The sequence below is a fragment of the Lepidochelys kempii genome, chromosome 3, assembly GCF_965140265.1.
Source record: "Lepidochelys kempii isolate rLepKem1 chromosome 3, rLepKem1.hap2, whole genome shotgun sequence".
NCBI lineage: Eukaryota > Metazoa > Chordata > Testudines > Cheloniidae > Lepidochelys > Lepidochelys kempii.
The window spans coordinates 141,549,520-141,566,942 of record NC_133258.1 but is presented as its reverse complement, the minus strand read 5'-3'; the positions used below and the strand labels follow the sequence as shown (position 1 = coordinate 141,566,942).

The 17,423-nt window shown below is 43.5% G+C and overlaps 1 protein-coding gene across 6 annotated transcripts in view; it reads left to right on the top strand.

Annotated features, from left to right (window-relative positions):
• Window positions 1-17,423, top strand: part of SMYD3 (SET and MYND domain containing 3) — a 658,192-nt gene that overhangs the window by 364,382 nt on the left and 276,387 nt on the right. Inside the window, exon 1 of one of the 6 annotated variants that reach the window (XM_073338297.1) lies at window positions 5,514-5,636. The exons of the other annotated variants lie outside the window; for them this stretch is intronic. Coding sequence (XP_073194398.1) covers window positions 5,592-5,636 — 45 coding nt within the window. The 5' untranslated portion in view covers window positions 5,514-5,591. Of the gene's footprint in view, window positions 1-5,513; window positions 5,637-17,423 lie in introns of those variants that run through there. 6 annotated transcript variants of the gene reach the window in all.

The window sequence follows — 17,423 nt, the reverse complement described above, 5'->3', positions numbered from 1 at the left end:
AGTCAACAAAGGCGTTTAATTTTTAATGAGAAAATATTTATTTTTGCTTTCGTGTGCCATGCCCTAGCTTTTACCACACACACCCATAACTGTATTGGTCACTCTTGTTCTTCCTCTCCCAGGCCCCTGCTTAATGTTTTGGTACCCCTTCATTGCATCATGTCTGAACTCAGTCTGTAGCTCTTGAGGCAAGGATCAAGTCTTGTTTGTTCTGTGAAACCTTGAGCACACTTTTGGGTGCTGTAAAGTAATTCGTTAGTATCTACCTCTCTAAAGTTAAAATTTCTTTATTAGAGAGGCTAGTACTAAATACACAGATGCCTGCTCCCTCCTTACAATACGCCTTGTGTTTTGAGGATAAAATCTGCTTGACCCAGTTTCTGGACACTTAAAAGTAAGCTGTTCTTGAAGCCTGTCAATGAGAAGTGAGGTCTCTTGGTGTGAAAATCCTCCCTTTCTCATATACCTGCTCAGTGAAGTTGCTAAGTATTTTAGTTTGTTCTCTAGTCTTTGATGTTGGATGTTTTCTGCTTTGGAGGAGGTGGCCCTGGGAACTGTCTGAAAGGTGAAATTTCCAATATAGACTCAAGATCAGGAAATGATCCTCTTTTTTGTTAAAGTTTTATTACCAAAATTCTCTGCATATGGCATTCACCCAAGAGTTCTGAAAGAACTCAAATGTGAAATTGGGGAACTATTAACTATGGTTTGTAACCTGTCCTTTAAATCAGCTACTGTACCCAGTGACTGGAAGATAGCTAATGTAACGTCAGTATTTAAGAAGGGCTCTAGAGGTGATCCTGGTAATTACAGACCGGCAAGTCTAACGTCAGTACCGGGCAATTTAGTTGAAACAATAGTAAAGAATAAAATTATCAGACACGTAGAAGAACATAAATTGTTGTGCAAAAGTCAACATGGTTTCTGTAAAGGGAGATCATGTCTTACTAATCTATTAGAGTTCTTTGAGGGGGTCAACAAACATGTGGACAAGGGGGATCCAGTGGACATAGTGTACTTAGATTTCCAGAAAGCCTTTGACAAGGTCCCTCACCAAAGGCACTTACTTAAATTAAGTTGTCATGGGATAAGAGGGAAGATCCTTTCATGGACTGAGAACTGGTTAAAAGACAGGGAACAAAGGGTATGAATAAATGGTAAATTTTCTGAATGGAGAGGGGTAACTAGTGGTGTTCCCCAAGGGTCAGTCCTAGGACCAATCCTATTCAACCTATTCCTAAATGATCTGGAGAAAGGGGTAAACAGCAAGGTGGCAAAGTTTGCAGATGATACTAAACTGCTCAAGATAGTTAAGACCAAAGCAATCTGTGAAGAACTTCAAAAAGATCTCACAAAACTAAGTGACTGGGCAACAAAATGGCAAATGAAATTTAATGTGGATAAATGTAAAGTAATGCACATTGGAAAAAAATAACCCCAATTATACATACAATATGATGGGGGCTAATTTAGGTACAACTAATCAGGAGAAAGATCTTGGAGTCATCGTGGATAGTTCTCTGAAGACATCCACGCAGTGTGCAGCGGCAGTCAAAAAAGCAAATGGGATGTTAGGAATCATTAAAAAAGGGATAGAGAATAAGACTGAGAATATCTTATTGCCCTTATATAAATCCATGGCATGCCCACATCTTGAATACTGTGTACAGCTGTGGTCCCCTCATCTCAAAAAAAAATATACTGGCATTAGAAAAGGTTCAGAAAAGGGCAACTAAAATGATTAGGGGTTTGGAACGGGTCCCATATGAGGAGAGATTAAAAAGGCTAGGACTTTTCAGCTTGGAAAAGAGGAGACTAAGGGGGGATATGATAGAGGTCTATAAAATCATGAGTGGTGTGGAGAAAGTGAATAAGGAAAAGTTATTTACTTGTTCCCATAATATAAGAACTAGGGCCTCCAAATGAAATGAATGGGCAGCAAGTTTAAAACAAATAAAAGGAAGTAGTTCTTCACTCAGCGCACAGTCAACCTGTGGAACTCCTTGCCTGAGGAGGTTGTGAAGGCTAGGACTATAACAGGGTTTAAAAGAGAACTGGATAAATTCATGGAGGTTAAGTCCATTAATGGCTATTAGCCAGGATGGGTAAGGAATGGTGTCCCTAGCCTCTGTTTGTCAGAGGATGGAGATGGATGGCAGGAGAGAGATCACTAGATCATTATCTGTTAGGTTCACTCCCTCTGGGACACCTGGCATTGGCCACTGTCGGTAGACAGGATACTGGGCTGGATGGACCTTTGGTCTGACCCACTATGGCCATTCTTATGTTCTTATATATACTAGAAAGCAGCAGGGGCAAATCATTTAAATTATTTTGCGCTACTACCAAGTTCTAGCTTTTGTGCCTTTTTTGTGGGGGATTTTGTGAGAGTCAGAACACAGCCATGCCTCTATTATTACACATGGAAAAATAAAGTTGCCCAAGGCAGGACCAGGGTCTGCCAAGCTAGACTCAGACTCGGCCGGAGCCACAGGCTAAGAAAGCAAAATTAAGCAAAGAAACCCTCTCTGGGGTCTCAGGGTTTATTTACAAGTTTTCTTGGTACAGCCAAAATAAAATTCTTTGGCCATCCGCTTCATGTAGCTGATCAGTCTTTACATGCCAAAGCGTATAGTCTGAACAGGGTGCTCTTCTTGTGTCTCCAGGACGCGGTGTCCTGGCTTTCTGGGCAGGCTCTTTAAGGCTCTAAATGTACCAATATTCAGCTTCATTACCTCGAGTGCAGGTAAGAAACCTAAGGTTTGCTCAGTTACCCTCAGCTCAAGGATATGTTTGAGATGGGAGTTGAGAAACCCAGTCTTGAACCCACCGCTGAGTTTAATCCCAAACTCTCCATCCTACTGTTTGGTTTGGAGGGCCCTTCTTTTAGGGGCAACATAAATCATGTCAATCAGGGTCTCCCATGGGACAGTGAAGACTCTGTACATTCCATCATGGTACCCAACCCAGCGCCTTGTAATTGATCATGTTCTTCTTGTGTTAAGTACCGGGTTGCTCCATCCTTGCATCCCATTCTGAGCATGTGTTACTTTTCATGCTGCATGTGATTTAAAAGTAGATCTGTGTAATCAAATGCCATAAACTACATTCACTCCTGTATTTTATGAAATGCAACATGCGTTTAACTTTTTGCTTTCTTTGTAGGTAAGTAGCTGTTTTCCTCCTTTTTGTCAGTCCATTGCTGGTAAGTATATCCTGTATATTACATAACATTAAATTGATCTGCTATTTTATGTCTTTAAAAGGGCATCATCTATCTAGCCATTAAAAAAGTGGTTTCAGATGATCCACCTGTCTCTAAATTGTTGTAAAATCACATTTCCTACTTTTCAAAGTGTTTCCCCCTAGTTCTTTGTGAAAGGCCCACACAAATAAAAGGAATGAGCCAAGGAGACAGAAAATAGTAGAGCTGATGAAAAAACAATTTTTTTCGGTTTGGTGGCTGAACCAAAAAAAAAAAAAAAATCTGTTTCCAATCAAAATGGAAATGTTTTGATTTTTCTCACTGAAACATAAAAAGAAAAAAATGTATGTTTCAGATGGAAGTAAATGTTTCATTTGACCTGAAACAGTTTTATTGTTTTAGGTTTTTGTTTTGTCAGGTTTTGGGTGTTTTTTAAATCTTTAAAAAAAAAAACAAATCTAAATTTCAAAACAAAACGTTGTTTTGAAACAAAAGGTCAAAACATTACATTTTGAAAATGTCAAGCCAGACCATTTTGATGTTTGTGAAATTGTTGTTTTCAGTTTTGAGTCAGCCAAAACTATTTTCTGAATTTAACCCAAAACACATTTTTGGTGAATTAACTATGTAGCAGAAAATTTTCACCCAGCTCTAGGAAACACTGAAATTGACTATTCACAAAGTCGTCAAATGAGATTTCCATCCTTCCTGTTTCCTCTACCGATAGTAATGTTAGAGGTTACTTGTAACTGTAGCACATGAGGATGCCAGACAGGTATGTGTAATCTCCTGGTGTTTCTCCAGAGGTAAAAGTAAGCTGGTACGCCCCGGTACGGTGTACCAGTAAGAGCCAGTGCGCCTTACCGGGACCAGCTTTCCCAGACAGCAATTTAAAGCCCTGGGATAGTGGCGGCCGGGCTGCAGCGAGGATTTAAAGGGCTCCGGAGCTCCAGCCGCTGCTATTGCCCTGGCCCTTTGAATCTCCACCTGAGTGCTGCTGCCGAAACCCTGGGGTAGCTGCGACGGGGCTCTGGCGGGAATTTAAAGGGCCCCGGAGCTCCAGCCCCCGCTACCGCCCCAGCCCTTTAAATCCCCATCGCCGCTACCCCAGGGCTCGGGCAGCAGGGCTCAGGTGGGGATTTAAAGGACCCCAGAGCTCCAGCTGCTGCTACCCCCCCGGGGCCCTTTAAATCCCCGCCTGAGCCCTGCTGCCCGAGCCCTGGGGTAGGGGTGGGGGGCTCTGGTGGTGATTTAAAGGGCCCCGGAGCTCCAGCTGCCGCTACCGCCCCGGGCCTTTAAATCCCCGCCGGAGCCCTGCTGCTGAAGCCCTGGGGTAGCGGCGGCTGGAGCCCGGGGCCCTTTAAATCCCGACAGAGCCTGGCCGCCGCTACCCCAGGGCTCGGCCAGCAGGGCTCAGGTGGGGATTTAAAGGGCTCGGGGCTCCGGCACCCGCTACCACAGCAGAGCCCCAGGTCCTTTAAAGCTCTGCCAGAGCCCCGGGGTAGCGGTGGCAGCCGGGATCCCCCAGGGCTCCTCAGTGATTTAAAGGGCCCAGGGCTCCTTTGCGGTAGTGACAGCTGGAGCTCTGGGCCCTTTAAATCACCCCTGAGCCCCAGGGTTCCCAGCCACCTCTGCAGCTGGTAGCTCGGGAGTGATTTAAAGGGCCCCAGGCTCCCAGCTGCCACTACCGCAGCTGGAGCCCTGGCCCTTTAAATCAAGATTTAAAGGGCCTGGGGATTTAAGGCCCTGCGTCTTCCGGTTAAGGCCATGCCTCTTCTAGTTGAGGCCATGCCCCCTGCTCAGGACTCCGGCATACCGGTAAGTCCTCTAACTTACTTTCACCCGTGTCTCTCTAACATTTAGAAGTATTGTTGCTTGTAGTCTGGGGGGAATTTCTCAGAATCTCCTCTGCTCCTGCTGTGCTCTGACTTGATAGATGACCCTGTATAATAGTAGACTATCCTAAAATAAAACTGATGTCCAATATGTAGCGCTGTCTCACCTGTGTGGATTCTGCATGTCTTTTTTGAATATTGGCCAAGCAATCTTGATAATGAAACATCCATTATCAGCTTTTTCCCCACCACCCAACCCCTACTCTCTCCAGAGACATGTAACACTTTTTCCTGTTCCCCAAAGGTTTGGAATTTTCTAATTACTGCACATAATATGCTGTTTCTTGTGGTCCCAGCATCATGGTGGGCCCTTTCAGTGCTTTATAGGGATGCTATTTTGCATGTTTGAATGCCTAAAAAAATTCACTGCATTTTATTTTATTATTTTCTCAGGTCCACTGTTTTCTCCTTGAGCATTTTTCTTTGGATTTTTCTGATTCCCACTCAGCTGATTAGACAACTCAATCCTTCTCAAGTCCCCTTCTCAAGTCATGGTGGTCCTTTCTTCCATCTTTTCCGTAGCTCGGACAACATCTGTAAGTTTATAATCTCCTCTATTTCTGGTTCTAGTCTCTCAAATGTATGTGCCAGACCAGTAATTTAAGTAGTTTAATTTTTGATGTTGTGTTGTTGTTGTTGTTTTGATGGGTAGGTGGTAGCAATGTGACCTCTTCCAGAGGTGTTTGTCTCTAGCACTGCCTGTGCTTTGTGATCTTTTGTGGTCTGCCTCTGCATATTTTCACCTGGTTTTGACTCTTGGATCAGCTATGGGTTTCTTCCCAAAGATTTTCATAATTTTTGTGTGTGTGTGTGCAAGAGTGATTTAGGTTTTGCAGTGGGACTTAAAGATTAGCAGAAAGAGAGGGAACAAATGAGAAATTGTGCTCTGCTTTTAGCATGCATTCTCAACTTGGGGATTGTGAATAGTCTTCTTTTTGTATGTCTAGATGGCGGGGAGAGGATCCTGAATGTTTTTCAGTTATAACATTGAGTCTTGCTGCAGATCAGGGTGAGAGCCACCGCCTTACTACATATTAAAGGGCCTTTTGTGGATCTTTTCAGGAGCATTGTTAGGAGAGGGTGATGTGGTACAACTCATGCCGGTATGATGAGACACCCACAAGGACTGGGCTCTTCCCCAGCTAAGCTGATGCTTTCCTTCATTCAAAGCAAGTTACTGTATAGAGGCAAGGCTGGCCTTACCATGAGGTGAACTTAGACGGCTGCCTCAGGTGCCAGACTGTGGGGGGGCGCCACTAGGACCCAGAATATAGAAAATTGTGTCTGTTGCTGGTGCATATGTATTCTCTCTGCTCTAGATGCACAGAGATGGTGCAGTGCTGTGCTGGAGGAAGGAGGGCACAAGAGACATAACAGGCAGGCAGGCGAAAAGGTGAAAGGGAATAACAGAAAGCAGTGGGAGCTGCAGGGAGAGAGAGGAGGAGGAGCCTCTTATGTACCTCTCTAGCACCCCCAGGAGGCTGGACTGATTAACGCCAGCTTCTCAGGGAGCTTCCTGTTTCCTGCTGCTTCCCTGAACCCACTTGAGGAGAACAGGCAGTCAACTGAAGTAGTAGGAACCAGTTAGGCCCTTAAGACGCTGATATCTTCCCTCACGCAGGCCCTGCTACCGGCCTGCTTATTTGTCCCCTTCAGCTGAGTGTTGAGAGCCACTATAGCTGGCACAGAACAGCAGTCATGAGTGAAAGAAGGCAGCATTCAGCAAAAGAAAGAAAGCAAAGGAAGCTTTTCTGTCTAAGCAGGAAGGAGCTCTCCTGAGATACATAGACACACATGTTCACAGTGAGCCTTCCGGCCCCAGTGAGGATGTGAGTGGTGAGGAGATGCCTGATCTTCCAGTTAGTCAGAGTGTAGGTGACCCGGCAGCTACTGCAGCATCCATATCTCCATCTCAAATGGATGTAACCATGCACATTCCTGAAGAAAAGTGTAGATCAGAGAAGAGTGTGGTGGAGGCGCAAGAAACAGCTGCTGCTGAATTTAATTCCTTAAGTCAAGAAGATCCAGGACTGTGGACCCACTTGAGCAGTAGCCTGAGGGACTTCCTTGTACTGCATGGGCCACAGCAAGGGAAAAACTTCATGTTCCCCAAAGACAATGAAAATAGAAGTTTCCATGCAACGCATTACTGGCGTGAAATTCCCAATGGTGACAAAGTGGAGAGGCCATGGCTTATGTACTCAAAAACCCAGAATGCTGCATATTGTTTTTGTTGCAAACTCTTCCAGTCTAATGTTCCAGCCACATTGGGTTCTACAGGAACAAAGGACTGGAAAAATCGGGCTAGAAATCTGGCATGCCATGAGAAGGCAGCAAATCACCAGAGAGCCTTCCATAGGTGGAAAGAGCTTGAGATGAGACGAAGGTTAAAGGCCACCATAGATGATCAGCATCAAGAGAAGATTGCATCAGAGTCTCTTTACTGGCAAAATGTTCTAAAAAGGCTCATTGCCATTGTGAGAATGCTTGCTACCCAAAACCCAGCACTGCGTGGCACTTTAGATCAGCTGTATGTGCCAAACAGTCCTTAAAATTGTGGAGCTGATGGCTGAATTTGATGCTGTACTCCAGGAGCATCTAAGAAGAGTCATCACCCAAGAAACGTACACACACCACTACCTTGGAAAAACAATTCAAAATTAGATTATACAGTTCCTGGCAACAAAAGTCAAACAGAAGATTGTGGCAGATCTGAAGTCAGCAAGATTATTATGTTATTTTTATGTTATTCTGGACTGCACACTTGACATCAGCCATACGGAACAAATTACTTTAATGGTGCGTTTTGTAACAACAACAGAACCTAGGGAAAATGTCCCTGCAATGGTGACTGTCAGAGAGCATTTTCTAGAATTTATTGACATTGATGATACTACAGGAGCTGGTATGACAAATGTGCTTCTTAAAAAGCTGGAAGATACGGGAATTGCGATCGCTGACATGAGAGGTCAGGCCTATGATAATGGTGCCAACCTGAGAGGAAAGAACAGAGGAGTGCAGACATGGATCCGAGAGTTAAACCCTTGAGCTTTTTTTGTCCCATGCAGTTCTCATTCATTGAACTTGGTGGTCAGTGATGCAGCATCAGCTTCTAGTGAGGCTGTTGAATTTTTTAATGTAATTCAAAGCATTTTTCTCTGCATCAACTCATCAATGGCAAATTTTGAAGCAACATCTGGAAATATCCTCTCTGACACTGAAACCACTGAGTGCCTCACAATGGGAAAGTCGAGTGGAGGCGGTAAAGCCTATCAAACACCAAACTGGGAAGATAGATGATGCCATAGTTGCCATTATGGAGGATAATGCTATGACAGGAACTGTTCGTGGGAGAACAGTGGCAGAGGGAAATGGAATCAACAGAAACATACATAACTTCAAATTTCTGTGTGGCTTAGTGTTGTGGCATGGTATACTGTTTGAAATAAATGTTGTAAGGAAGAGACTCCAAGGTGTTGACCTTGATATATCTGGAGCAATGGAACAACTGGAGAAAGCAAAGTCCTACCTACAGTCTTACCGGTCAGATGAGGGATTTCAAAATGTTCTGAAGAGTGCACAGAAGTTGGCAGAGGAACTTCACACTGAAGCTATTTTCCCACCCATTCAAGAATACAAGAGTCACCGAAGAAGAAGACATTTTGATTATGAGGCACAGGATAATCCCATAAGAGACCCAAACAACAATTCAAAGTTGAATTCTTTAGCCAGGTGCTAGATTGTGCAGTACAGTCAGTTGAAGAATGTTTCAGGCACCTCAAGGAGCACAGCAGTATATTTGGGATATTGTATGATATTCCAAAACTCCTCACTATATCTGAAGAAGACCTATACCAGCAATGCAGGGCACTAGAGACAGTGTTGACACTTGATGACATGCGCAATATTGATGCAAGTGATTTAGCTGATGAATTGAAAGCCCTTTCAGGATACATTTCAGCAGGATCAACTCCAAAGGCTGTTCTGGAATATATATGCACAAATAAGATGACAACCTCTTTCCAAATGCTTTTGTTGCTCTGGGCATACTTCTGACACTTCCTGTAACAGTTGCCAGTGGAGAACCAGCTTCTCCAAGCTGAAGTTAATAAAAACACATCTATGCTCCACAGTGACACAGGAGAGGCTGGTTGGTCTTGCAACCATCTCAATAGAGCATGAGCTGGCCCAGACTGTGGACCTTCAGCAGGAAGCAGTTCAAATTTTGCAGCCAAGAAGGCACGGAAAGCACCACTTTGATTATTCAAACAGATAAAAATGCCAGTGTTTACTATGCAGAGAAGAAAAGTTACATTTGCTGTTCAGGCTTTTGAAAGTTAAGTGTTACTTAAAATTTTTGAACAAGGCATTTTAAGTTGTTAGTTCTCCTTTATTGGGGTAGGTAGCGGAGCAGTACCATGAGAGGAGTAGACCAGGAAGAAGGCAGAATTGAGACCTTTCAAAGTTTTGGCCCAAGCGAGAGGACATGGGGGCATCATTTGAGCTCCACACCTGAGGTGCCAAAGTGTTGTGGGCTGGCCCTGTATAGAGGAGTGAGTCTGTCTGTCTGTGTAATAGAGAGGGAATAGTTGGTATAGAGATCTGTATGGTAGAGTACAGATGAAAATAAAGGGAATTCTTTATTGAGGCCACCGGACACACTAGTTCTCTTTGGCTGTCTGGCTTCCAAACTAAGTACTCAAGATCTCAAGTCCTGACCTAGATTGAGAAGGGTTGGCAGGTACATAAATAGCTCTTCTATCTCAGAACATCATCAGCCTTTTTGTATGCATAGGTTACTTGCATAAAATCTAGAAAAAGCTTGTGCTAATTGACTTGAACGTACATTAGTTTAGTAATGACTTTTGTTCACAACTGAATGAGGTTCTGATATATATTTTCAGTACATTATACTTCTTTCTTCCAGGAGAAAGAAATATCAAAGATAGCCCTAGTACTCTTTTGCAGACATTGCTGGTATTATTGCTTTCTCAGAAATATGTTGTGCTCAGTTATGAGCATTTTGTTTTAGAAGCATTATTTTCAGGGGAGCTGTAAAAAAATTATGGTGCCATACACAGGTTCAACAAAACTTCCATTGAGGTATTATTCAGGTGATACCATGGTATGAGACTGAAAGTGTCTCTTCACAGCACAGTTAGCTCAAGTTTTAACTTGAGTGTTACCCCTAACTGGTCTCCCATCCACATGCAAAAATCTCTAGCTCATGTAAAGTGGTTAAACTCGAGTTAGCAGTGTCAACATTGCAGTTCAGGCTCACAAGCCTCGGGAGGTACGTGAGCTTCAGAGCCTGAGCTGCAACATCTATATGGCTATTTTTAGTTTGCTAGCTTGAGCCCGGCTAGCACATGTCTGTGTACCTGGTCTGGGAGTATAGACGTACCCTCAGGTGGGTGAGTTTGTGACAGATTTCTGTTACCAATCTGCCTGAAGCATCAGGTGATTAGGCTGAGTCCGCAGGATTGTTAGGGGAGGAGATGAAAGAGCACACCAAGTGACTAAATTATAAACCTTTATTAAATATTAAAATAACAGTGGAGAGTGCTGGGGGTTCCCCACATCACTCAGGGGAAGGAAGAAAGCGTTAGTGCCCCAAGCCTTAACCCACTTTCATATTCACACACGTACTACACAAGGCTGGCCAAGCCTGGGTGTAACGTAAGAAGAAGAGGGGGAAGGTTGGACGGGAGTTCTGTCCCGTGCATGGATCGTCCAGGGTCCGCTGTTGATCTCCAACTTGCTTCAGCTCTTGGGAGGGTTTTAAGTCCTGGGTTCTTCTGGGGGCGTTTCGTCCAGGGACCTTTGTTCCCCATGCTCTTTACATCACAGTTCAAACCGGCCTTCCATAGCTTCCTCAGCTTTCCCAAAACATATCGGCTTCAGGGCCGTGAGACGGTTATTTTTCCCTCGTTGACCTTGTTGTTTGACTCCTTTTCACGGCCCTTGCAATTTTGTTGAGCAACTCTCTTTTCTCACAGCTGGTCGGGGGGGGAGGGTGGTGGACTCCCCCCCTTCTTTCTTGGCAGGTAGCATAGTGTGTGCAATGGCCTTGGGCTGGAGTCAGCTCCTTATCTTCTTTTTTAGCTGGAACATCAAGTTAACCTGTTCTTTTCTCCTTTCCTCCCCCTCCGGCCTTTCACCGCCTATAAACAAACCTTTCGTTCCAAATTCATACCTTTAACCCTTCCCGAAATTTTTTCCAATACATACAAAAGCGTTAGCAACATATGAGGCGGGTGTTTACCCAGGGGACCCACTGGGCAGGGCAGCTATATTGTGACAAGTTGAAACTTGACTGCTCAAGTGATGCTAATGCTCGAACTAGTGATGCAATGGGGACGCAGTAGCTCAAATTACAGTAAATCCTTGGCAGCTAATCCAATCCAATCCAATGCTTAATTTGTAATGAAAGAGACGCTCAAGCAATTTTTTTACATTCATAAATAAGGCTACGATTATGTCATAGAGGTCAGGGAAGTCACGGAATCTGCCAGCCTCCCCGCAGCTCCCAAACCCTGCCCTGGTTGGGGGGACTCCACAGCTGCCCAGCTGCAACAGATGGCAGGGGGACCCTCTTCAGCTGCCCAGCCATGTTGGGGAATGCCCCTGCAGCTCCCAGCTGTGGAAGGGGAACCCCACAGCAGCTCAGCCCCCATAGGCGGGAGGACCCCGGAGCTTCCACTTGCCACAGGTGGTGGAGACCCCCCAAGAGCTCCCTGCTGCTGTCCATGGCAGGGCTCTCTCAGAGCTGCTCAGCCACTGCACAGGGGGGACCCCAGAACTCCCACTCACCGCAGTGGTGGGGGACCCCAGAGCCTCAGCAGCAGTCGGTGCTGAACCTGCCTCCCCATTCTGTCAGGGATATTTTTGGTGAAAGTCAGGGTCAGGTCACGGGCTTCCGTGAATTTTTGTTTATGGCTCATAACCTGTCCATGACTTTTACTAAAAATATCCATGATAAAAACTTAGCCTTACTCATGAGTTAAGCTGGTCTCCTCAAATTGGCCACTGTTTCCCATTATTCTGGATTGAGGCACTAGGATGCCCTTAGCAGAGATGGTAAATTGTGTTCGTCCACCCACTGCTCCTCACAGTGCTTCCTAGTCTCTTGACAGTATGGGTTATCACCATCTTGCCTGAGGGCAACTTGGCATTACCGGAATCAATGGAAAGCTGTGACCATCTTTGCTTTAATGGTACAACTTCATGCTCTATATACCTTAGCTATTCTATCTTTGATCAGTATGAGATCTTAATTTGGGACCATCTTTTTGTTCCATGTTTGCGAAGCGCTTAGCATAGTGGGGTCCTGGTCCATGACTAGGCTCCTAGGCACTATGGTAATGCAAATAATAAATAATGACAACAATAATAAATAATAGGCCCTGCTGCCCCAGTACTCTTCATTCTCAAAACGGCATAAAAGCAACATGATCAGGAATATGGCTTTACATTTTCCCAAGTGCACTGTCAATATTGTTTTCATCGTAATTGGTTACATTAAATATTGAATTTCAGTGGAAATAATTATATATTTTTTCCCTTCCAGTAGCTGTGTATTTTCTCCCTGACATGGGCAATCAAAATTCAGGCCTTAATTTTGAACTCCTGTCTGCTCACTAGGATTCACTAGGATTCACTCTGATATAGCAGCAAAACCCAAAGCAGGATGCTTCCATAAAAATCATTACACTGGATCAGTGCATCCCCATTCAGGCCTCATCTCAGTAAAGCAGCTAGATTATGAACTTATTAAAATAATAATAAAAAAAGCTGCTCATCTTTGTCTCCCTCATTATTTTAATATGTTTCAGTCACATTCCGGACCTAATAACCCCTTTGCTGCTGAAGGTAATTGTAGTTTCTTGTGCTGAAGAAGGAATTCTGTGATTTTTTTAAAAAATGGTTTCCCCAGTTATATCGCTGTGATTCTCTTCTCTTAGAAGTACCCTAGGCCAGTGGTTCTTAACCACGGGTACACGTACCCCTGGGGGTACACAGAGGTCTTCCAGGGGGTACATCAATTCATCTAGATATTTGCCTACTTTTACAACAGGCTACATAAAAAGCCCTAGCGAAGTCAGTATAAACTAAAATTTCATACAGCCAATGACTTGTTTATCTTGTCCTATATACTATACACTGAAATGTAAGAACAATATTTATATTCCAATTGATTTATAATTATATGGTAAAAAACAGAAAGTAAACAATTTTTCAGTAATAGTGTGCTGTGCCACTTTTGTATTTTTATGTCTGATTTTGTAAGTGAGCAGTTTTTAAGTGAAGTGAAACTTGGGGGTCCACAAGACAAATCACACTCCTGAAAGGGGTACAGTCATCTGGAAAGGTTGAGAGCCACTGCCCTAGGCAAACTGTATGTTCTTATGTATTCTTAAATGGCACTCATGTTTTGTGGATATTGGATTGCCTAACTGTAGCCAAATGGATTTTTTTACCTGCTGTTATTTACAGGATTGTCCCCCTCCCCCTTGAATAATTGCTGTGAATAAAAATATCTTAAGTAGGAAGCTTTATGTCGTAAGCTCTCATTAGAGAGCTATAGCTCACGACCGTGCTAGAGAAAATATTGAGCGCTGCTGCATTGTGGAACCCCACCCGTAGGGGCTGAGGTACACTGCTTTTTGTCTGTTATGTAGCATGGTTTTCTGCAATGTGTTTCATAATCATGTAATTGGCTTCCCCGATCCCACTGGCAGGGTTGAAGGTGGGTGTGGTTTGAGGGAGGGGCTGGGAGAATGAGACCTGAAACAGAATTCTTGTGGTAGATGGCGCCCCCTGTTGCCAGCTCTAGGAGAGCAAGTGCTGCTGTTTTATGGCTGTGGCTGCATTGAAAGAGGTAAGGTCTTTAGACAATGTGTTCTCAGCTACTTATTTCCACATCTGTGGGTGGGCTCCATGCTCCAGAGGCCTTCTGGTAGTAACAGTGATGTCAAAGAATTCTGCATTCCAGAGTGTCATAGAAGAACAAAGTCTACCCTTCGCTACTTCAGGCAAGCTGAAATAAATAAAAACAGAATACTGCCCCCTCTTCTCTTTGTTGTTTGGGTCTTTCAACCTACAGGAATACATTTAATGGGTTTTTTAAAAATGAAGTTCACCTTTAATAAATATGGCCTCAATCCCATTGCCAACTACTGTAGTTTAAATGAATTAATTATATTTCACAGACATGAGTATAAAATTATACGGTATTTTCCCAAAATTTGTACAAAGCCACTCTGACAGTAGAGCTGTGAAATAAACTGGATTTCAATTATAATCCGTCCCCCCACAAGAGCATTTTCTGTTGCCAGTTGACATTTGGATGGTGTCTCTAAGGGCCAAATTCACTACTGGCATACTGTATGTATATGAAACACATATATACCTTATCAATTTTTTCAGTGCTACAGTATTATATAGATGGTTTCCAAGGTGTCCTATTATGCACCCAGTTTTGACCCTACAGTTAAGGTTCCAACCATTCTTCCATTTTAAGCTCTCAGTTTCACTCAGCTTTCTTAAAGAAGAAGAAGAAGATCAGGAACTAAACACTTTTGTTCTGAAAATTTCAATTCCTAAGTCTCAGACCAGATGATTATTTTGTTTTATTTTTTATTTTTTGGTGAGAACTTCAGGGAAGTGATCAAAGCCTTTTGAAAGTATAAACTATGGAAATTTGACAAGCTTTTGGCTTTTAGAAATCATGTCTAGCATTGGTTTGAATATTTCCTTATGATCTGGTGTCCTGCCAACATTAAAATTGTTTCTGAGTTGTATGAATACGAAATCTCATCCCAAATAGAGAACAGCAATTTTCCCTCCATTTTTATATTACCCGACAAACAAAATCTCCACATTTCTGAGGGAGAGAGGGAAGAGGATGAATTTGGTGCTGGTGAAAGGCACGCAGACAGGCCTATAGTAAAATGCCCTGTTTATCCGCAGAGCAGGTACCACCATGGGCAACGCCAGTGAAGGCTCTGTCCCCCATTGCTGTAACAATATGCTTCAAGAACCCTGACCTGGAAGGGCCACAGCTAGAAGTAAGAGGATGTTTTGGTCTCTGTGACTTTCATTCCTTGGCCTATCTGCAGACACTGGCAACAAAGTTTCCAGTTAGTGCCAACTATGATGGTGGTTTGTGCAATGTTGGATACTTGTCTGCTTGGGACAGTGTGGAGACTACCAAGAATATTGCATATAGAACAGCAACTGGATGAGAACGATACCTATCGATCACTGCCAAACCGGGCTGGATTCTAATCAGCAACCTATGGGTGAATTACTATTTCCCATGATGCTTTCCCTGAGCTATCTATTCTTCCTAAGTCTTTGAAAATAACCACTTAAACATATCTTCCAAGCTGAAAATGCTTGTTACATAAAAGTTACAACCTACAACCAACATATATGACCTATGTCATGGCAACTGTCTGTCTCAAAAGACCGTGGTGTAAGCGCCAAAGCAGCTCAGTGTGTCACGCTGAAGCATCGCAAGTAGCTGAAAAGTCCAATTCTTGAGTGACAATTCTTACCACAAATAGTGCAGGTGTAAGGCCCTGGGCCAGAAGATGAAGCCAGGGCGCTACTAGCTCTTAAGGCTTGCTGCTCTTTCTTCTTCACTCTCAACCCTCTTTCGCTCCTTGGTGCAGCGCAGCCCTCCAGTGTGGCCAGTTGCTGGCTGCATCTTCCCAGCTTGCAGGATCGATGCTGAAAGCTTTCAAGTCCCTCTTGTAAACATCCTTGAATATATATACTCCAGAACATAGTTTGCAGTGATCATGCTGACAGGTCCTTAATCCTGTATGCATACTCTAACAATAATACCATAAGGTATTTTTAAACTGAAACTGACTTTATATAGTGCAGAGGAAACTAAAAATTCAACTTACAATTTAAATCAAATGTTCTACTTTTAAAAATTGTATTTCGTGTGGCTGCAACAAAACGCAAATTACATTCATGCAGTGATCCTCCAGGCATATTGCCATGGGGTTCATGCTGAGAAACTGGCATTTCTTAAGCCTGAATGCCCTCAAAATGCCCACACACTCGCTGTGACCGTATGGCTTTTGGTGACCTATTACTTGACAGAGTCAAAACAGGCTGTCAGCACAGTCCAGAACACAGTGACTGACCTATGTGTCTGGAGCTGTAGAGTCGCATGCATACACTACTACTCTGTAGTGACAGAGAGTACTATGCTGTTACATGTTTGCATCTTCCTGCAGCGGGGGGATAGGTCATTGCTGGGGATTACACAGTGGGAGTGTTCATACCCAGATTTATAAACCAAGAACAATCACTACTGGGAACTCTATAAACCTGTGGTAGGATTTTTCCCCAATCTAATTGGTTAATGATGTTCCTGCATTCATTAATCAGTATCCTAGTAATGCTCCAATGCAAGAGGTATGTACATCTCTTTCTTCAGGTGCAGTGTGCTGAGCACCACAGGAGGTGCTGTGCACACATGCAGAGTCTCTCGTGCAGACCCAGGGATTCAAGCCCTAAAGCCAAAATGACCTGATTAGAGTGCTGGTTAGGGCCAGTGGTGAGTAAGCCTTGTACCATCATCTCCTCCCAGATGAGCATGAATCCCCAGGAAAGACTGTGTAGCTTAGTGCTGTTGTTTAATTGTAGCTCAGTGTCTTAGAGTTTTCTGTACTTTTGAACACGAAGTAAGTCTACTGTGCGTATTTCAGTCATTCCGCTCAAGACATTATCCAGCGTTTGAGGACCTTTCCATACAGGAATGGAGGATATTTGAGTAACATTGTGTTATCCATTTGGCACATTATTTCTGGAAAAAGGCCAGTATTGAATTCTACAGGAGAGTGTCATGATGTGGCTAGGACTACAAGCGCTAACTCTGAATGGCAGTACTAGAGAGGCTGTTAGTAAATGAGAGAAGAAAATTGACAGGAAAAACATTAATAAAATTACCAGAGATGAACATACTTAAGAAGGGCATTCATAGTTCAGAGCAGGATTGTATTCCCAAAGAAACATATTAAAGATGTGTTTAAAACACCTAGTTCTGGGACATTGTCATTCAGATTGGTAGTGAGGGTTCTGTAGCTTAATAACAATAATACATAGGATCATAGAATCGTAGACTTTAACGTCAGAAGGGACCATTATGATCATCTAGTCTGACCTGCACAACCCAGGCCACAGAATCTCCCCCACCCACTCCTGTAACAAACCTCTAACCTATGTCTGAGCTACTGAAGTCCTCAAATCGTGGTTTAAAGACTTTGAGGTGAAGAGAATCCTCCAGCAAGTGACCTGTG